This window comes from Carassius gibelio, chromosome A21 (assembly GCF_023724105.1).
Source record: "Carassius gibelio isolate Cgi1373 ecotype wild population from Czech Republic chromosome A21, carGib1.2-hapl.c, whole genome shotgun sequence".
NCBI classification, from domain to species: Eukaryota; Metazoa; Chordata; class Actinopteri; order Cypriniformes; family Cyprinidae; genus Carassius; species Carassius gibelio.
Genome location: NC_068391.1, coordinates 12,913,280 through 12,933,559, shown reverse-complemented (window position 1 = coordinate 12,933,559; position 20,280 = coordinate 12,913,280). Strand labels below are relative to the sequence as shown.

The following is a 20,280-nucleotide window of genomic DNA, read 5'->3' as shown; positions in this document are numbered from 1 at the left end:
GTTGCATTTTTTTCTTGATAATGAGAACGGAGAATGCGTCTCAGAGTGGGAAGAGTTAAGCCAGTTTTACCTTCAAGATAGCTACGCAGCTGAAGCCCAGGTGTAATGGATCTGATTACTGCATCTATGATTTCCTGTTCAGGATACCCCTTGTCCAGCCCACTCTCAATTTGACGAGCAAGACTAGAGAATGATAATCGGTCCTTTTGGCCTGGTTCACCGATCAAGCCTGAGATTTTAAACTCTTTATGCCAAATGACTGGCGCGCTGTGTCTCTGGAGCAGTTGTGAACGGTCTGTATGCCTCCCATCTGATGTTGCCTGCGCCCCTGATGTGCTGTTTGCCACAGCAGTATTAATGTGCATGGCCTGAAATGACTCAGTTACAGTACTAGTTCCCTTCACTGGTCTCTTTGCCGTGTTTATGTCTCTCCCCACTTGTCCTGGCTCCCCCCATTTTTCTGTATTGTCAGCAGTGGCCGCTGTGAGTTCACTTATTTTCTCTTGAATACACAATAACTCCGCCATACCACTATCCTCTAGTTCTTCCAGCTCACTCCTCAATAAATGACTGCTGATATACTTTATGAGTGAGAGGCGGGTCACATCTTTCACTGACGTGATGTGTAAAAAGGAACAGAGTTCTATTAATTTCTCTCTTGACAGTGTGCATAACTTTTCTCCTATCTCCTCCTGAAGAGTCTGAAGCGCATCCATTCTTGTTTTGTTTTCTCCGCAGTATTTAATGTTGTTAGAAAGTAGTGGTTACCTCACTGACCTGGGTGCCGTCGCTTCTGAACTCACTGTCTCAAGCGCACGCACCACTAAATCAGCCTTGTCTCTCCACTTCACTCTGCAGCCTCACTGCTGTACGTCTGGGTAAGAGATGAATGTGACTGGGTGGTTCTCGCTGATGAAGGAGTCAGTCCACCCAACAACCATCCCAGCGGTGCCTCCAAAATTGTAGTACTCCTGTAAGTAACAAGACAATGAAGAGAAGAACGCATTTGTGATGGCTTCTCGTCTTTGCATTTACTACGAATCTCAATAAAAGCAATGCATATTACAACTGCTCAAGACACTTCATTGTCAATACACATCTGACGTTTCCATAGTAATGCCTGAATATTAACATTACAACTTTAACATTTTGCATATTCAGCATTTACAATTGCCAACGTGACACTCTAATTGATCATTTATATATATTACACTTCCACTAAACTTTACAATTTATCTAAAATAATAACATGAGAATGATAATGTAAAACATTCAGAATCTAATCCATATTCTCAGTAAAGAACATAAACTCTGTTTGTTATCTGATGCATTACACTGAATGACGAGACATATGAAATTAGCTCATTTACATTCACTCAACTGTAATGCTTAACACAGTTTACAGACATCACTGCCAAATAAATGACCACGTATGTAAATTAAGAGATAATTTATAACATGGAACAATATTATCTCTTATATATTCAAATATTATTTATACTTTACAGTTATAAGGGACTTTCGCGCTAATCGCGGGCACTTATGCTAACCATGTGCTCAACATGACGAACTCATGACTCACTATTCAAATAACTAAACAGCTGCGTTAAACATACACACAACTCGTTGTATTATTAACAATGTTTATGCTTAAATCGAAAATGTGTTTTGCATTATACTTTGCAGTTACCTGTAAGTAACAAGACAATGAAGAGAAGAACGCATTTGTGATGGCTTCTCGTCTTTGCATTTACTACGAATGAGCATCACTGGCGCGCAGGCTGCTATGAGATGCGTGCGATGACGTCATCACACTGGTAGGCTATCCCAAGCGAAAATAATCAATTTATAAATGCATAAACACTCTTTCTTTTTAAACATAAAGTACAATAAAACATTTAAACCATATTTAAAACAATTTGAAAATTAGCATCACACTAAAAAAATGTACAAACACAAACTGCCTGTACTCACTATTACATAGACACAGTTTATCTGCAGGATTCATTTCTGTCATTTAAGGATATATATTTTCACCCATGAAGACATGAATTGTAATTACACACACACACACACAAAAGTAAAACCTTGTACAATTATTATGAAATGAAAATCCATCCATATCAGTTGTCTGATAAAAATTAAAGTGACTAACCAAAAACATGAGTCCAACACAACTTCCAGACTGGGCAATGCAATTAGTTTTGAACCTTTATGCTTCCATCCTCTTGATAAACACAGATTTAGTCAAGTGTGTCTTGACTCTTGACTGGTATTGTGTAAGTACACAATGAGACAATAACAAACTAAAATTGTTAGTGAGCTAAGAAAACGTCTTCTCCCTGCATTAGATGCCGCTGCATCAGTGTTGCAGAAGGCTGAGGTACGCATTATTAATAACAACACTGTGTGCAGCAAGCTGATGGATAATAGGATAACACCACACATGATCTGTGCATTTGAATCAAGCGGAGGCGTAGACGCAAGTCAGGTGAAATGAAAGATCTTCTGTGTTTTGTTTTTTTTTACATTTAGATACATGTCATATAGCCTTACATTTCTCAGTAACGCATATATACTCCTCATTCCTCTGACAGGGGGACTCAGGTGTTCCAGTGACTTCCATTGAGAGCAATGGCCGCATGTTTCTTGCTGGTGTGGTGAGTTGGGGAGATGGCTGTGGCCGCAGGAACAGACCCGGCATTTACACGGGTCACAGAATACCACAGCTGGATCAGGGAGATGACAGGGGTATAATGTCACAATGGTTACAACAAATGGAATAAAGCATAAAAAAATGTATTGAGAGCTATTGAGGGTAATTCAAGCATTCATATTTGTTCATATATACTGTTTTTTGAGCTCAAATGTTGCTCTTGCTGCGGAGGAAAAGTATTCTTGCTGCCTTGCTTAAGTCATTACAACTTAAATGCTTCTCCGGGATTTTTACAATGTTATTGTTGGCAAAACAAGTTAATTGTCTTGTGTTTTATGTTTATTGCATTATAATTTTACATTTAGTAATTTAACAGATGCTTTTATCCAAAGCGACTTACAAATGAGGACAATGGAAGCGATCAAAAACAACAGAAGAGCAATGATATATAAGTGTTACAGTATAACAAGTCTCAGTTAGCTTAAACGCAGTACACGTAGCATAGAATAGGAAAAGAAAAGAGCAAGCTAGTGTTTTAGAGGCCTTTTTTGCTTTTGTTAATTGTATAAATAAAAAAGAAAACAAATATATAGAATACAGAAAGATTAAAGAAGCTATTAGGAAGTTTTATGACCTTTCGACCAAACAGATTTCATGAACAGATCTGTGCACAAATGTATTTTATGACTAAGGAACAGGAATCAATTTTAGTTTTTTCATTTATTTTGTCCTGATTGAATATTTATTATTTGTATGCTGATAAAATTATATAATTTCTGTAAGCTTTGTATGTTATTTGCAAGAATATTTACTGTGTGTGTGGATGAAAACTTTTGTTCTTACTCCTCAAGATTTGTATTTTACATCCATTGAAATGTTTAAAAATGTATGTTTCGTTCAAACCATTGGTACTTTTAGATTTAGACTTTTGGTATTTTGTTTAAAAAAAAATTGTGATTTAGTTAAAATGTATATATATATATATCCTCCTTGAGGTATTGGCGTTCCCATAATGTGCCTTGAATGATAAACTTTGATAACTGGATTCTCTGATGAACATTAAAAGGGAAATTCTAATCTGATTTGTATTTGGTTATTTTTAATGTTGTGAATGAAGGCAAAGTTATGAAAAGTTGCATCAAATACTTTTTAAATATAACTAATTTAACATTTTAATAGGTTAACACAAAAATAAGGAGGAAGAGGTTATGCAAATGTTTATTAAGATCGCTGAATACTTTTAATGATCTAAAGTAGGCTATCCTATTTTTGTTTATATATTGTACAATGAGTATTTATGTAATGCCTAATTCTGTCCATGTCTTATGGAGGTATTTTCTTATGGAGGATGAAACCGATGCAAATAATGTGGATGGCTGAACAACTGCATTTTCTTCAGACTGCAATTAATTGTGAAATGAGTTTTGTTCATTTTTTTTTTATCCAAAGCTATTATAAAATATGATTTTGAATTTTTAAAGGCGAAGACATTTGGATGAAAACGTTTGCTTGTGTGTGGTGTTGCATCTTTGGCGCTAGCTGTAGTCAAAGTCAAATTATCTCTGGTGTAGTAAAGTCTCTTTAAGGTATTCTAGTCTTTGGGTGTCGTGCAACAATGACAAAATAGCAACATTTTCAATTTTGCTTTTTCTTTAACATTTTTTTGTATTTTCTCATCCATTCATTAATTTCGTTAGTCTACTTAATTATATATTTATTTACCCACAAACATATGGATTTGCCTTTATTCATTCATTTGTGTGTTTCATTATTGATTTTGTACCACAGTAGCAGTACCGATATTTGTGAGAAATCATTATTTTGTAGAATTTACTATGAACGGAAGTTCCGATGACATACCGGAAATGTGCACCAATGTTATTATTCCTACTGTTCTTGTGCGGAGCTCGCTAACATATTCATTCCTAATTTCCACCAACATTCATGGTAAGATGCTTTAAATATTTACTTGATACACGTAAAATAGATTTAAAAAACACTATAGATTCGGTTAATTACATCATAATAGATGTGAAGGTTGAATGGGACTGTTAGCTCGTTGTAGTAGCTAGTTACGGAATTAGCAACATATCAAAGATAGTTATTACATGTGGCTTGAGTCTTTTTGTCAAAATATAGTTGTCACGGAAAATATACGTGATTTCATAGTTTTTCTATTTTAGATTCTTTTGGTTTGTTCTCAAATTTAATACGCAAGTGAACAGTTATTTTTACAGTTTTCATGCAGGCATGCTGATTTTGTTGTCGTTTATTTTAATTATTGCAAATTGTATATCAAATAATACAAAAATGCAGCAATCTAATTACGAAGCGAGTTGATTACTAACAGAATCCTTTAGTCATACAAAATACTGCTTTTCATATTTCTTTAGACCTGTTTCCGTGGTTGATAATATTTTTGTAAACCCACAGATAGTGTTTTGCTGCTGTGAAGGTTTAGGTAAAGATGGATGCATTGGATCAGATGTTAACAGACCCACTGGAGTCTGGAATGGACCAGGATGGACGTGTGATGGAAGAGTGCATGCTGGGAAACTGTAGAGTTCGGGTTCCTGAAGATTTGCTGGAGGACGTGCGTTATCATAATCCTTGTTTATTTTTCATGAAATCATGACAGTAAAAACTAAACAGTGTTTTTTGTCTCTTTGTGTAAGAGCAGCCGGAGATATTCTTCTCGGTGATGAGTGAGAACACATGGACAGATGTGCTCACAGATGCTCAACGGACACATCTGTGTCAACTCCTGCCACAGTTCCCCGAAAATAACATCTCGGAACAAAACAGCATCATCAGCGACCTTTTCAACAACAAGAATTTCTTCTTCGGAAACCCCTTGCACATTGCCCAGAAGCAGTTTAGAGGTTACTCTGTTTTCCTTTTATTTTCAACCTTTGCATTTTAAAATACAACTTCATGCATACTAATTTGTTTATCTCTCCTTAGATGGTTACTTTAACCCAGAGGTGGTCAAGTACAGACAACTTTGTGCCAAATCGCAGAAAAAAAGGCACATCTACTCCCTTCAACAGTACTACCACAAATTACTCAAACAGATCCTGGTTTCTAGAAAGGTACAAAAAAATCACAGACCTCACAGAAAAGCTCATTCAGTTTGTGTAACATGGTCACTGTTTATCTTTCCAAATACACTGTTTTCCAAAAGTTTGGAGTCAATAAGTTTATTTTTTTATTTTTGAAAGAATTTAATACTTCAGTTCAGCAAGGATGCATTAAATTGATCAAAAGTGAGTGTAAAGACATTTAATGTGTTACAAATCATTTCTATTTCAAGTAAATACTGGCCTTTTAAATCTATTCATCAAAGAATCCTAATAAAAAAAGTTTCTCTTGTAATGCAGGAGTTGCTGGATTTGGCAGTCCGCAGTGGACCTGAGCTTGCGGTGAAACGGCGGTACCCTGCCCCCTCTCATAAGGAGATACTGGAGCAGCGGGTGAGACGTCGAGTGGGTCACATACTGAAGGATGTGAAAACAGAGTGTGGGGACAGTAATGTGTCATCTGATGAAGATGGTGAGTGTGAAACAATTTGACAACATCTTTTCAGCGTGATTATGTGTTCATGTAATTGACATGGTGATTTTATGTCCATGTAAACAGATACAGCCTCTTGGTTGCCTGTTCCTCAGTCGCCCTCGTCCCCAACGCCGACTGTCTCTCTCAGGGTCTTACCCAGCCTTTCTACTCAGGACATGAAAACAAGAGGTCAGTTAAAGCTATAGCTTTAATGTTCTATGAGCTTATAAGGCACTAAATATGATTTTCCATGTAGACAAGCCTGAGCTGGGTGAGAAGGAGCTAAGAGCCATGCTGCACAGACACCGAGAGAAAAGAAAACGGCAGCCAGTAAGTTGCCTAAGGGGACATTATTTTACTTTATTATTTACATTACTTTTACCCCCGATGTCCAGTTATGATGTTAGTAAAGGTTTGATTTTATCATATTTTAGTTAGTTTTTTTTCCCCTTCTAAACCTTTAAAGGCACAAAATGTAACTTTTCACTGCTTGAGGTCACATTTTCAAAACAATAACAAAGGCGAAGCTTGAAGGAGAGTGGAACGATGAGAGATGTTGTTTTCACCATCCAGAGTTCACGGATGTATTGAATTATTAGAATTTTTTTAATTACCTGTGCCTTCAAAAGTTATTAAATCAGCGAATAAATTAAACAGAGGAACCTAACAAAGGACATTTACATTGTCAAAGAACAGTACGACTGACTCAGAAAAACGGATTATTTATTATAATCAGTAAAGCTGTCTATACACTTAACAATACTTACAACATACGTTCATCTGAACATTTGTTATTTATGATGAAAGAATTCATCAGAGTGCAGAAAGCGAGCGGATGCACTGAACAACAAAACACCAGCGTTTCAGCGATGACTCGTCTGAATGCTTCTGATTGGCCATTGTGTTCATAAAGTCAACAGACTTGTGTGTGATTGGTTATAATGCACAACACTGTAAAACACGGAAAAAGAATCATGGCGCAACGTTAAGCAGATCTAAGTTTAATACTTCATTTCCTTTATTTTACCTTTTTATTTGTGACCACCATAATGGATTTAGTGGTTTTTTTTTTTTTTTGAGTGTACAGCAGCTTGTCCACGTGTGTTGCCATAGTTTCTGAAAACAGAAAGCAATTGTATGGATATTACATCATTGATAGGAGACAAGGAACAGGGAAAAGCAAAACGTTTTTTCAAACTGGGTCCAGGGACCTCCAGGGGTTCACAAGGGACTGCTAGGGGGTCCACGAAAGAGTTAAGAGTAAAAGGGTAAAAAAAAAAAATAATAATAATGAAATATGATTAAAATAAATTCATACATAAATAAATACTAGTATTTCTCTAACAGTACAGTGTGTAGTGAGTAGAAAATTTAATGATGTAACATAATAGGAACTGTGGCACACACACACACACACACACACACACACATATATTGTGTGCTAAGATTGCCAAGATTGAACCAAGATTGAAAAACATGACACTTAAAGACAATATAGATATAAGTAATGATGTCTTGTTTAGGATCACCCTGACCTGATGACCTCTGACCTCCATCTTGGTGATATCATGTCAAGAGTCAACATCGGCAGAAAAGGATCTGTTACAAGTAAGAATAATAGGTTTAGTTGTTTCTCTTAATTGTGAAATGCATTAATTATTGCAGCTGGGTGAAATCTGCGTGCTCAGTGACTGTGTCTTTGGCATGTAGCTGTCTTTGACCTGGCTTTACCTAAGAAGAAGATAAAGGAGGAGAGGAGGAAGAAAAAGCTGCGGCCTATAAAAATGGAATCCGAGGAGGTCTGCGATGTTCAGATGTCGGCAGATTCAGTGAACTCCGGTCTTGCTGATGTCCCATCTGCTCCTCCACAAATCGTTAAAGAAGAGTAGGTCTATCTACTGTAAATAGGATACTTTGATCAAAACTCTCAGCATTTAAATATCTCATGCTTATCTGTTTCACTCTGTACCAAAGGCCCATAGACGAGTCCCAGATGAGCCCTGACACAGTGGAAGAGATAGCGATGAGCTTTTTTCATTTGCTTGAGGACATCCTCAGATTGGAAAGTCTAGCAACATCCTCAACGGTACGTGTAGCACATCTGTATATGTAAAGTATTGGTCAAAGTTTAGACACATTTACTTGTTCCGGCACACTTCAGTTTGGTAACCAATTCTTACTATTACCTTAGTTTTAACTAAAAATTTTGTCTCAAACTAATTTGCTGCTTATTGATAGTTAGTAAAGTAGTTGTTAAGTCTAGGTATGCAGTAGAATTAAGGGATCTAAAGTATGGTCCTGAAGAATAAGGCATTAATATGTACCTTATAAGTACTAAGAAACAGCCAATACATGCTAGTTAATAGTAAGAATTAGATCTTAAAATAATGTTGCCACTTGTTCTTTATCATTCCAATTTTCCCCATTTTGTTTAATATTTAAGTCATCAGAATTATTAACACAAATGGAAGTATATGCAGATACATTACCGTTTAAGTTTAACGCATAGTAAGATTTCAGTGGTAAGAGGTTATATATATCGGCATATTAGAATGATTTCTGAAGGATCATGTGACACTGAAGTCTGGAGTAATGATGCCTGAAAATGTATCTTTGCCATCACTAATTTGATCATTATTTTCAATTTAAAATACATTCTTATAGAAAGCTTTAATTTTAAATGACTTTTAAATCTTGATAATGATGTTTTACAGTATTTTTTATCAAATAAATGCACCCTTAATGAGCATAAGATACTTCTTTTAAAAACATAAAAATATTTTGGTATGGGAACTATGCAGTGAAACAATTAAAAATAAAAATAGCAATATATTAAATTCATCATTCCTAGTCAGTCTTCTTCATAAGGTGCATCCTGGGATGCTTTAACAGTTTTAAAGGACTTACCATGTATTTTGGCCAGTATTAACTTGTCCAATTCATCCATTTTAAATCCTTTCACTTTTAAGTTGTAGATAAAATAATACATAGGCATAATGTATATTTCCTTTAGACCAAAAAGCAATGTAATCATGAGAAATGTACATTCAGTCAGGAGTGTCCAGATTTGATAATGCTGTTTAATAGTATATCACTGTCCTTGCTGCTCACCCCAAACATGAAATAAGTGTTGTGCTTGTCCGTTTTATTGTTGCTCTCAGCTGGAGGAGAAGGTGCAGCAGTGGCAGTCGTCTCCGGCCAGCACACTCAACCCCTGGTTCTCTATGGCCCCCTGCTGGTCAGAGTTGGTAGTTCCCGCTCTACAGTTTCTCGCTGGAGAGAGCAAAGGTATGCCTGAATTATTATAACGATTTTATGAGAAATTCCTGCAGCTGTCATTTATTATTTATATTTTTAATGATGCATGTTGATTTAGTCTTATGCTTGATATCTGTTTCTTGTCAGCTGGTGTAATGGCTCTGCCTACAGGCTTTGTACCTCTTGTGGAGTTCAAGGAACTTTCCCAGCAATGGAAATGGATGGGTATGATAATCTCTCCTTTTTTCCTCTGCTTGTATTTTGCTGTTTTTAAATGGAAACATAGGCTGTTCAAATGTATATGGTTGCATAATACTTACTACCATTCAAAAGTTTGAGGTTGGAAGGAATTCACACATTTCATGCACTGGCTCATTCAGGTATATCAAAACCACCAATAGTGTGCATTTCTTTACACGTATATACAGGTCCAAGTCAGGAGGTAGACAAAGATCTAAGTGCCCTGTGCCAGTTATGGCTGGAATCAAAGGATCATGTGATTGTCAAGGTAGTAAATGACTTATATGCTTTTTTTATTGCGATTTAATGACACACTCACTGGTTTGTGATCTTATATTTGTTTTACAGCAAGAGGGAGAGGAAACCGCAGAGCTCACTCCTCCAACACCCAGAGTGTGAGTTTACTTAACCACGAGTAAGGTATTCGAACAGCAATTCCTTTCATGTTGTTTTTTCTACTCATTATTAGGTGGACTGACTATGTGGTGAGGCCTAGTACAGGAGAGGAAAGGCATGTTTTTCAAGAGCAGGTTAGTCTTTGGCATGCTGTCAAAACCATATATATTTTTTAAATTGTTGCAATGCTTTTGGAATGTAGTCTATTATTATTCTTTCAGTCACTGAAGTGTTTGTGTTTTTTAGGAGCAGCAGCGTTATGATCAGCCACATAAAGCTTTCACTTACAGAATGCACGGCTTCGAGTCTGTGGTGGGACCAGTCAAGGGAGTTTTTGACAAGGAGACGTCACTCAATAAAGCAAGGGAGCATTCTTTACTGCGGTCTGACAGACCGGCCTATGTCACCATACTATCTCTTGGTAACCACTGGGTCCTCTTTCATTTCTTAGTTCTCTTGGCAATGTATTTTATTGACATGGTTTATTAAACCATGTAATTACAATACATTATTCATTAAGATCCTGTTTTACTTCCCTATTTCGGGGTAATAGTTCCTCAAAATAATAATAATAAGAGTTATTCGGCACAGTTCACCCAAAAAAGAATTACTCACTCTGATGTCATTCCAAACCCATTCGAGTTTCTTTAATTATAATGACATGAACGGTCAGTAGAAAGAAGCTCAGATGGGTTTGGAATTTCATGATCCATGTTGAATACTGAACCATTATTTTGAGATTGGGAAATTAGATTCGAATGATTTTGAGTTGAGTTTCAATAAAGAAAGATAAAAGGCATGTGCATGTGTTTCCTTTTTTGCGTAAACAGTGCGAGATGCTGCTGCCAGGCTTCCTAACGGAGAAGGTACTAGAGCTGAGATTTGTGAGTTACTCAAGGACTCCCAGTTCTTAGCCCCCGATGTCACCAGCGCTCAGGTTATACACGTGTTTAATGTTGCCGAATTTACTGTTATGACACATTAGTCCGTTTTACACTGACACATTTTGTCCATTTTTAGGTAAATACAGTGGTGAGTGGTGCCCTTGACCGCCTGCACTATGAGAAAGACCCTTGTGTGAAATACGATATTGGCCGCAAGCTGTGGATCTACCTCCACAGGGACCGGAGCCAGGAGGAGTTTGGTGAGCAACCCTGTAACCAATGCATTTACGTAAAGAGCCAAAAAGGTTTCATTTTCACAGGTAAAGTGTGGATCAGTATGTGTGCTTGTTGTCACACTTCTGAATCCCATTTATATTGCCCAACGAGTAGAACAGGTTTAGGACTCTGAGATTAGAAGCCTGTATCAGGTTTCCATGTGCTGCCATTGGTAAATACAGACATGACAGGATGATACCAGACCTTACCAGTGTAATTTTAGCATTATTTATGTAATATCTTAATATTTATTAATAGCTTTTTTATATAATCGTAGCTTAAGTTGTATTAATTTTGACATTTTCATTAGTTTTTTGATCATTTATATTTCTATTTAGAATTTTTATTTTCATTGCCGTTTTAATTATTGTAGCATTTCAGCTTAATCTTAAAAATGTTGCCTTAGGAGCTAACTGAAATCTAAGTTATTGTTTAAAAAAATAGTACAGTTTTCATCAAATATATATATATCATTTATTTGTATTTTTTTCAGCTTAATTTCAATTGCCTAAAAATTTTTTATATATAATTTTAGTTTTAGTTAATAATAACAGTACTGCATCAAACAAGCTGGTTGTTGTCACAGAGTTAACATTACCCAGTTAAGAGACACGGCTCTGCACACCAGATGCTTCCATACTTTGTCCTGATTCTCAAATAACTATGCATATAAAGGATAAGAGCAAAAGTTGCCTGCAAAATTGGCTAGTTACATGCTAGATCTAATGTTAAATGGATCCAGATAATAAACATGAACATCTCTCTCGAATCAGAGCGAATACACCAGGCCCAGGCTGCTGCTGCCAAAGCCAAAAAAGCTCTGCAGCAGAAGCCCAAACCAGCACCCAAACCTGTAAGTTCTTCCACAGTCATCCGTGACATTGTTGCCTCACACTAATTTGAAATGTAAAGTGTCACTCTTGGTCCATGCTGATTTGCATCAGCTGTTGTCACATGTTTGTATGTGTGTATGTTTGTGTGTAATGTAGAAGGCATGCAGTAAGGAGCCAGGAAGTAAGAACGGTGCTGCAGAGGCTGGTCAGAGCTCAGTGAGTGAAGGAGTAGCTATTGGAGCCGCTAGCTTGTCTCAGCCTCCCTCCACCCCAACACCAAGCACACCTGGAACCCCTAAATCACCCCACCCTCCCACAGCAGCTACTCCAACCAAACTAGGCGCCCCAGAACCCGTCAAAACCAATCCCAGGTCAGTGGCTGCTAAACAGCTAAGAAGGAATTTCCCTTAGGAGCGAATCTGGTTAAATACCAATTGCTTTATGGTTAGTTCTGCCAAAAAGGAAAATCTTGTCATCATTTTGTTCAACTTCACAGTATGTCTTTTTCAAAAGCCATATGACTGACTTACATCCGTGGATAACTGAGGAAAATCAAAATTAGAAAATTCCGAGAAATGTTTACACAACTGAAATTCTTAGAGTCTTTCATTTTCTGTTCAAGCCATGCAGGTTTGAAACAACATGAGGGTACGGTAGTGACACAATTTTGGGTCATATGATGCTTTTTTTTTTAAAGATCATTATTTTGTGTATTTGGTGTAATATAATATGTGGACATGCTTTAATGTTCTTAAAACATAATTTTTCAAATACTGTAAATTATAGTGTATATATAGTAACTGAGCTTGTAACGCTCTAAAGAGAATGGAAAAATTGACATCGCATCATTATGACCCCTTTAACGTGTATATCACAAGGACAAATTCAGACAAGTTACCTTAATGCAACACAAAGCTGAAATACAGCTGCATCATCACTCGCATGCTCCATACTTTATTATTTGGATTTAATGATCATAATTTGATTTCATTTTTTCTTTCAGTGTCCTGTTGGTGTCTCCTCCTTCCATGCCTCCATTAGGAACGTTGCTATCTGCCAGTCAGCCTGGCCCACAGGTTTCCCAACAGGCCTCTACGCAGCCTGCAACCCGGGTAGTGGCACACTCTGCTGCCACAGGCTCTCTGCCTCAGGTGCGAGTGGTCACTGCCCAGCCCGGTCTTCAGACATCCTCTGCTGGCCAGGCGGCCACATTAGTGCATCAGAGCCCTCACCACATCAGGGTCCCGGTCACTGTGGCCCACGGAAAGAGCCTCACACAGGTGCATCACTACAGCATCTCAAATTACAATCATATCTGTGCATTCAGTGTAGTATAAACTTCAAAGTGTCCAACTCTGTCCAGTCAAGTACCTGTATTAGATTCTTGGTTGTCTGTCTTTGAGCAGGCGGTGGTCACTCTACCACTAAGAGGCCATTCTGCAGGAAGTCCCATTCAGGTGCAGTCTTCACGGGGTCAGGCCAGTCTTACTGTTCCAGGTCTTGCCTCTGCGGTCACAGTAACCAAACCTCAGACGAGCTCCCCTGCCAGCCCAGCACACAACCCAACATCACCTGCAGTATTGCAGGGTGTCAGCAGCCAGAGTATTATCAAACAGGTACAAACTGACTCCATGCATTAGACACAGCTTTTAACTTAAAACACATTTTTTTTATTTTTCCAAGAACTACAGTAAAACTACAGCACTGTGATGCAAGGGAAAAAATTATATTTATGTGAAATTTTATTTCAATATATTATTCTAAATGAGAACATGTTTTAAAAACAAATGTAAAAACATTAACTCCTTTGGAATAAATAGAATTTAATAAAATCAGTCATTAAAAGCACTGATTACTTATAATAAATAGATTTTTTTATACTATACATTATAGTGCTGTGATACCTAAATTCATTTTTAGCATATAAAATAATTGTTTTAAGTGTCAATAATTTTGTCAATAATTTTAACATCAGCCATTTATATTTATCGTTTGAAAATTTTAAGTATTTAGTTTCCAGGTTTGATGGCTCACATATCTGGTAATAATAAAAAAAAAACAATGTAGGTTTACTCATCCAAAACCCAAACTGGGCTCAGGTGCATGACATATAAAAAGCAATAAATAAAAAATTGTTCCTGATGAAAACCCTCCTTGGCGATACATTTCACTGTTTATTAATAGACTTAAAATACTTGTAATAATATTAATGGTCATTTTATTAGCTTTCCTTGTATAATGTGTATGAATATATATGAATCAATCATATGGGATATAACTTGAAAATAATTATTAACTTATCATGTTGCCCAGAATTGATCAGTGCATTGCCAATTCATTTAGTGGATACTATCCATTCTATTTCCATATTGAATCTCAATCACTTTTGCCTCATTCAGGTTGCAATCACTGGTCAGTTAGGTGTAAAGACCCAGAGTGGGGCAGGGATCCCTCTCACTGCCACTAACCTCCGCATTCAGGGGAAGGATGTACTCCGCTTGCCCTCCTCCTCAATTACAACCGACTCTAAAGGTCAGACGGTACTTCGCATTACCCCAGACATGATGGCCACCCTCACTAAATCTCCAGTGGCCACTGTCAAACTCACTCCAGACATGCTGAGCAGTGTCACGAGCTCAGGCAGCAAGAGCATCTCAGCTACGCTACATGTGTCTGCACCCCAGCCCTCACCTCCTGCTTCGAACGCCGCTACATCCGCAGCAGCTGAGAACTTGGCTCCCAAAGCACCGGCCACCCTAGTGAAGGCTTCCTGTGACACCGCCATCCGCCTCATGCCCGCCTTGGCCATCACTATGGCTGACCCCAAGGCCCGCACATTCTCATCCGTCACCTCGTCCGACTCTAAAGCAGGCACCACTATTCGAATAGTGCCAAACCTTGGTGTGATCCCTCAGAAACAAGGTCAGACTGTCTCGATCAGCACAACCACAAGTGCAAAGCCTGTCACGGTATCATCAGGGGCGGCCACTGTTACCATAGCCACCAGTGGAGTGGGAGGAGCCAAAGGCGTGACACTGAGCCATGCAGGCACAGGCTCTACGCTTTCTCTGGGCACTGCTGCGGCCACGGTCAGACAAGTGCCGGTCAGTGCTACTGTAGTAGCCTCACAAGCTGTAAGTTTATATTTTAGTATATGATTCATTTCATTAACACTTTTTAATATTAATGAGCAAAATAGAAGATTGTTCAAAAAGCATTTTTTTGTAATAGAAAAATTAATTTTTATTACTCTACCAATCAATAGGTTGGAGTTGGGTGATATGCTCGTCATGGCTGCATTTATTTGATATTTGAATACTGCAAAAACAGTATTTATTCTAATCTGCTGATTTGCTGCTCAAAAATATTTTTGATTATCATCATTGTTGAAACCATTTTTTTTTCAGGATTCTTTGATGAATAGAAAGTTAAAAGAACATAATATGTTTATATTTTTATTTTTATTTTATTTATTCGAAAGCAGCATTGAATGTGTCCTTTGTAGAGAATGCAATCCTATTACAAGCTTAGTTAAAAAATTCAAGATGGTGTTAAAACATGTTGATTATAAATATATTTAATTCATTTAATCCTGAAATGTATTAATATTAAACTATTAAATCTAATAAAATTTGTACTGCTTATTATGGTAGCACATCATTCACCTAGTAAAATTCTAAGTGATATTTGTTACTGGTTTTGTTCTTTTGTTGCTCCCTATAGAGAGTTGCAAATCTGGGGTTTAATTTCAGTTAGGCTGCTGCCTATCAATGCAGACTTTGGAGCAGAGCCACTGTTTGTTGTGCATAACTGCCTGTTACAATGATGATTGAAACTCTAATCTGTGCTCTTTTCAGGGGAAACTTCCCACAAGGATCACGGTGCCTCTTTCTGTTCTCAGTCAACCCTTGAAAAATAAGAGTGTGGTCACTACTCCCATACTCAAGGGGAACATAAGCACCAAGTGAGCATACTGTTTCATCATATAATAGTAAAGCAATCTTAAATTGTAGGCTTTTTAAATTCCCTATCTTCTGAAATGTCAAAAATGTCTCTTGTTTTTAGTATCAGCAATCTGGGAAGGAACATAATCCTGACTACCATGCCAGCAGGCACCAAGTTGATTGCTGGGAACAAGCCTGTCAGCTTCGTGACTGCTCAACAGCTGCAGCAGCTACAGCAGCAGGGACAGGCCACACAGGTTGAGTCATCCGTCTGTGCCAGCTCACTCTTAAACAAACTAAAACTGGTCTTACAAGCCATACCATACGTGTGAGTAAACCGAATATGTTTCTCTGCCCCAGGTTCGAATCCAGACAGTACCGGCTCAGCAGCTACAGCGCACAGCCGCCAACTCTCCGAAATCCACAGTGTCCACAGTGGTGGTCTCTACTGCACCCTCGCCAAAGACAAACCCAGACCCTCAATGAGACCTACAATAGTTAAAATGTCATAACTCTAGTTAACTCTAAACAGAGTCTTACTTTACTTTCCCATGAAACTTGCATATGGGTAGAGCAGTGTCAGATTCAAAGCGCTGGTATTGTCCTGACGTAGCTTTTCCTGTAACTTTGTTCCAAGCATTTCAGTTATATCGCCGATTGTTAAAGTTGAAAAATAAAGTATGATTTGGATACTGATATATTGTAAGGGAATTAAGGTCAGATAGATGGCTTGTATCAGTCTATGACCTTGGTTCAATGGCCTTTCTCTAGAAGCTGTTGACATGTACACGGAGGCAAGTTTGTTTATTTGTGCTTTTTTTAATATCTTATGTTCTTCTAAAGAAATGTAATTTAAAAAGTGCTGTTTGTGTGATGATGATAAATAAATGATTGTGCTGAAATGAATGTCATGATCTCTTCTTTACCACTAGTGTGAAAAATGTCCAGGGTCAAGGTCATTCCAGGTGAATCTTACACCTGTGACAACCACATACTTTACAAGTCCACTTTGATGAATATCTTTTGCAGTAAAAGGATATAAACAAAGTCAAATAGTCCTATTGGAAGACAGATTGCTAGAAGAGAAAAGGGCAAAAAGCCTTGAATTCAGTCTTGGCAGTCATCACATGCTCACACTACTCTTCATCTGATTCCTGAAGCAAAGCCTTCTGGGAGCTAGAATCCGAGGCAGTGCACTTTCTAAGGCCCATCTCCATGTCCTCTAGTTGTCTTCTTCCACACCATTTTGAAGACCTGGAAAGATGATGGGTGCAATGTAAGCAAAATGATACAATGGAAACTTTTTGATTCGTTCAAAATGGTGCACGCTCACCAAAAAACTCCACAATAGCAGATGCCCACAACAAGCAGAGCCACAGCAAAATGCCAGCAGAAGCACATGGTGATGAACATGATGTTGTCATGTCTGTCCAGATCCCACTGTTCTCCATTTAGAGGATACAGCACAAACCCGATCTAAAACATAACAAATATCTCAATATAGGAATGATTCAAATTGATGCATTTTACCAGAATTTCCTTCACCCATGATTTTGAGATGTTGTCTTTACCTGATAGAACCATGTTCCTTGTAGGATGGCCAAACTGCACCTAAGAAGTTCCAGCACTGTGTTATCTCGCTTAAACACCTCCAGCATTGTGCTGGCGGATCCACCAAACACAGCAAACAGAAGCAGAGAGTGGATGTGCTGGTCCAGAGCGGGACGATTGTGGACATGGAAATAGAAAAGGAACCCTGGAAGGGATAAGCAGCAATGATATTTCAGGAAGTTCAATGACGGGCTATTGCTGCATATCTTTCTCATTATTGACTAATTTTGCATGATACCTTCCACAAAGAGAGCCAAAGAAAGAGAGAGGCGGTCAAGACCAACAGGCACGTGGCGAGAAGACATACTGAAAACATCTGCAATGCCAGCGATACCGAAAAACAAGTACATGGTGCTGTGCTGCCAGTTCATCAGCTTCACCCAGCCGTCCTGATACAGATGTGCATGAGGGCCATCAGGCACAAACTGCTCTGCCATGATCCCTGGAGACAGATTTCAGTGTAAGACACCAAAATTTCACTTATTTTTTTACAGAATTTCCAGGCTGTTCTTTTCTGTACAATTAAGTAAATGGTCACTGACCTCAACCGTCTAGGCATTTCCAAAGCAGGAAATCAGTAAACAGCTTAAATTATGTCTATATATATTCATTTTAATAGTAGAGTAAATATTTTACCTCATGCCATCCTCATACTTTTACTATTATAGGTAGTCAGACAGGAAACTAGGATTGTGTACATGTGATTCGCAGCTCACCAACAAATGCAAAAAAGATCTTCAAAACTCCTTCAATCAAATCTATGCGGTTGAAGAGCACAATATGTCTGTCTCTGTCTCCATGTTGCCTCTCTTTTTTCCTCTGTATCTGTCGGAACGAGTACTTTATTGACCACCACAGGCCGAACAGCAGGAAGAATGTACCCGGTAATGCATGTCCCTTGAAGTTGGCCATACTGCCCCTGTCAAGAACAATGTTGACTATTAAACATTTTATAAAATGCGATATTTGATTTGATATTTCAATGTCAACCACAACAAAATAAATAAAAATAGCATCCAGCAAATGGCTTTCAAAGGACCTGGACATCAGTCAGTGTGTCATACAAACCAAAGTTCAGTATGATAAGCCTTTATTACTTAAAGCTATTACAACAGGCAGTTCTTTGATTATCATTCTTTAACAGTCCTCTCTGATAATCATTAAATAAAGAAATAATTATGTAGATATATATATATATATATATATATATATATATATATATATATATATATATATATATATATATAGAAGTGTATTGATGCTCATATCATAGAATATAAGTTATAACAGCGCAATCTGATCTGGTTAGACCTATCTGTTGGGACTATAAACACTTTGTCTTACAAAGCTGTCTTATAAAGATCAAGCATAGTTACATTCTTCTAATCCACTTTTAATCTTGCTGTACTAGCTATGTATGCTTGGAATTGTGTTTTCCTTTCCCCCCATTCTTACATAATTTCACACATAATTTCCTTATTTCCATTCCCTCCAGCCACATTTTGGGATACCCTCATTCTGGTTCACTTGCCCCCATCATGCTACCCCTGTCCCACCAGGCAGCAGCCCCACACCTTTAAATCTTAAGCATCTAAGGGAGATCTTCTCGCTGTCACCTTTGGCTTGAAGGTTAAAGTCATATTTATTTTTATTTATTTATTTTTTTTTACCGGTAGGTAAAGATAATCAAGTAGGCTACAGTAACTAATTACTCCAATAGGTACTTTACACCTCTGTGTATATTATGTTTTTATATTGCTTTTGTTTAATAATAAGGCTGATTATTACTGCCAAACGCAGAATCAAAACAAAATTTAGTAATATGTTCTGCATATCATTTACCCGAGCGCAAGTGAGTCAAGTTGACTATTGTAAAAGACTACTTTGCTATTGTCTAAAATAGTTACTAGTTATTGTTACTGTAAGTAAACCTGCGTTACCCACCACTTTCATAAAATAAAAAAATAAAAAGTTTTTTTTCCCCGTAAAATTCAAAAACTAATAGCCTACTGCACAGTCTCGAGCAGTCTCTAGGCTATTAGTATTATTAGTCTATAAAATAAACTAGTAATCTCTAGTAGCCTACGTATTTCTATAATTTAATTATAGGCTGTCGATGATCATGTAGAGTTTAATGTTAAAAGGTGTAATCTTGTTTGTTAACTCTACCTTAAACTCTGGCCTGTGTTGTGTTCCTGTGCTGATCTTGTGATGGGAATATCCTAGTTACTTGTCCTCAAAAAGCGCATCTGCTCACCTGCATTGCAATATGAAAGATGACCCCGCCCCTCGTGCGCTTGACTGACAGCAACATGCAATTTGGAAAAGATGACCCCGCCCACCTACTCCTAGGTTAGTGACAACTTTACGGTTTTCTATATGGAACTGTATTATATATATATATATATATATATATATATATATATATATATATATATATATATATATATATATATATATATATATATATATATATATATATATATATATATATTTCCTGTGTTTAATTGTTTGCTTGTTTTATAGATTATAGACATTAATGTTTAATTTAAATAATTACAGGCCTAGTATTGTAAAAATATATAAATCTTAAAAATCTATTTAAAGGCTAGGTATGCAGGTAGGCT

General features: G+C 37.3%; 2 protein-coding genes across 3 annotated transcripts; one reads left to right on the top strand and one right to left on the bottom strand.

Annotated features, from left to right (window-relative positions):
- The first annotated feature begins 4,495 nt into the window (after positions 1–4,495).
- Positions 4,496–16,944, top strand: LOC127941838 (nuclear factor related to kappa-B-binding protein). 2 transcript variants are annotated; one of them, XM_052537281.1, is made up of 26 exons: positions 4,496–4,603; positions 5,090–5,249; positions 5,337–5,538; positions 5,621–5,748; positions 6,037–6,208; positions 6,296–6,400; positions 6,468–6,541; positions 7,735–7,819; positions 7,922–8,096; positions 8,186–8,297; positions 9,373–9,499; positions 9,617–9,694; positions 9,898–9,977; positions 10,058–10,104; positions 10,179–10,239; positions 10,352–10,526; positions 10,936–11,042; positions 11,126–11,249; positions 12,039–12,118; positions 12,255–12,469; positions 13,102–13,378; positions 13,505–13,714; positions 14,498–15,232; positions 15,956–16,062; positions 16,164–16,299; positions 16,403–16,944. In XM_052537281.1, exons 2-26 carry the CDS (start codon positions 5,124–5,126, stop codon positions 16,526–16,528), a joined length of 3,864 nt encoding a protein of 1,287 aa, XP_052393241.1. In that variant the 5' UTR covers positions 4,496–4,603; positions 5,090–5,123; the 3' UTR covers positions 16,529–16,944. The 2 variants fall into 2 exon arrangements, with proteins under 2 accessions (XP_052393241.1, XP_052393242.1); XM_052537282.1 differs by having other exon boundaries at positions 4,516–4,603; positions 5,112–5,249.
- LOC127941839 (transmembrane protein 45B-like) lies at positions 16,842–19,956 on the bottom strand. Its single transcript, XM_052537283.1, has 6 exons — positions 19,823–19,956; positions 18,370–18,572; positions 17,892–18,095; positions 17,614–17,798; positions 17,376–17,518; positions 16,842–17,296 (listed from the first exon to the last, which is right to left on the bottom strand). The coding sequence occupies exons 2-6, from the start codon at positions 18,563–18,565 to the stop codon at positions 17,179–17,181; spliced, it is 846 nt and encodes a 281-aa protein (XP_052393243.1). The 5' UTR covers positions 18,566–18,572; positions 19,823–19,956; the 3' UTR covers positions 16,842–17,178.
- Between the last annotated feature and the right edge of the window lie 324 nt (positions 19,957–20,280).

Coding starts and splice junctions, on each gene's coding strand:
- LOC127941838 (XM_052537281.1), top strand. CDS start 5,124: ATGGATGCATTGGATCAGATGTTAACAGACCCACTGGAGTCTGGAATG. Junction 6,542..7,734: donor AGAAAAGAAAACGGCAGCCA/GTAAGTTGCCTA, acceptor TGTCTTGTTTAG/GATCACCCTGACCTGATGAC. Junction 9,978..10,057: donor AGGATCATGTGATTGTCAAG/GTAGTAAATGAC, acceptor TTTGTTTTACAG/CAAGAGGGAGAGGAAACCGC.
- LOC127941839 (XM_052537283.1), bottom strand. CDS start 18,565: ATGGCCAACTTCAAGGGACATGCATTACCGGGTACATTCTTCCTGCTG. Junction 17,519..17,613: donor AAGGAACATGGTTCTATCAG/GTAAAGACAACA, acceptor GTTATGTTTTAG/ATCGGGTTTGTGCTGTATCC. Junction 17,297..17,375: donor TGCTATTGTGGAGTTTTTTG/GTGAGCGTGCAC, acceptor TCATCTTTCCAG/GTCTTCAAAATGGTGTGGAA.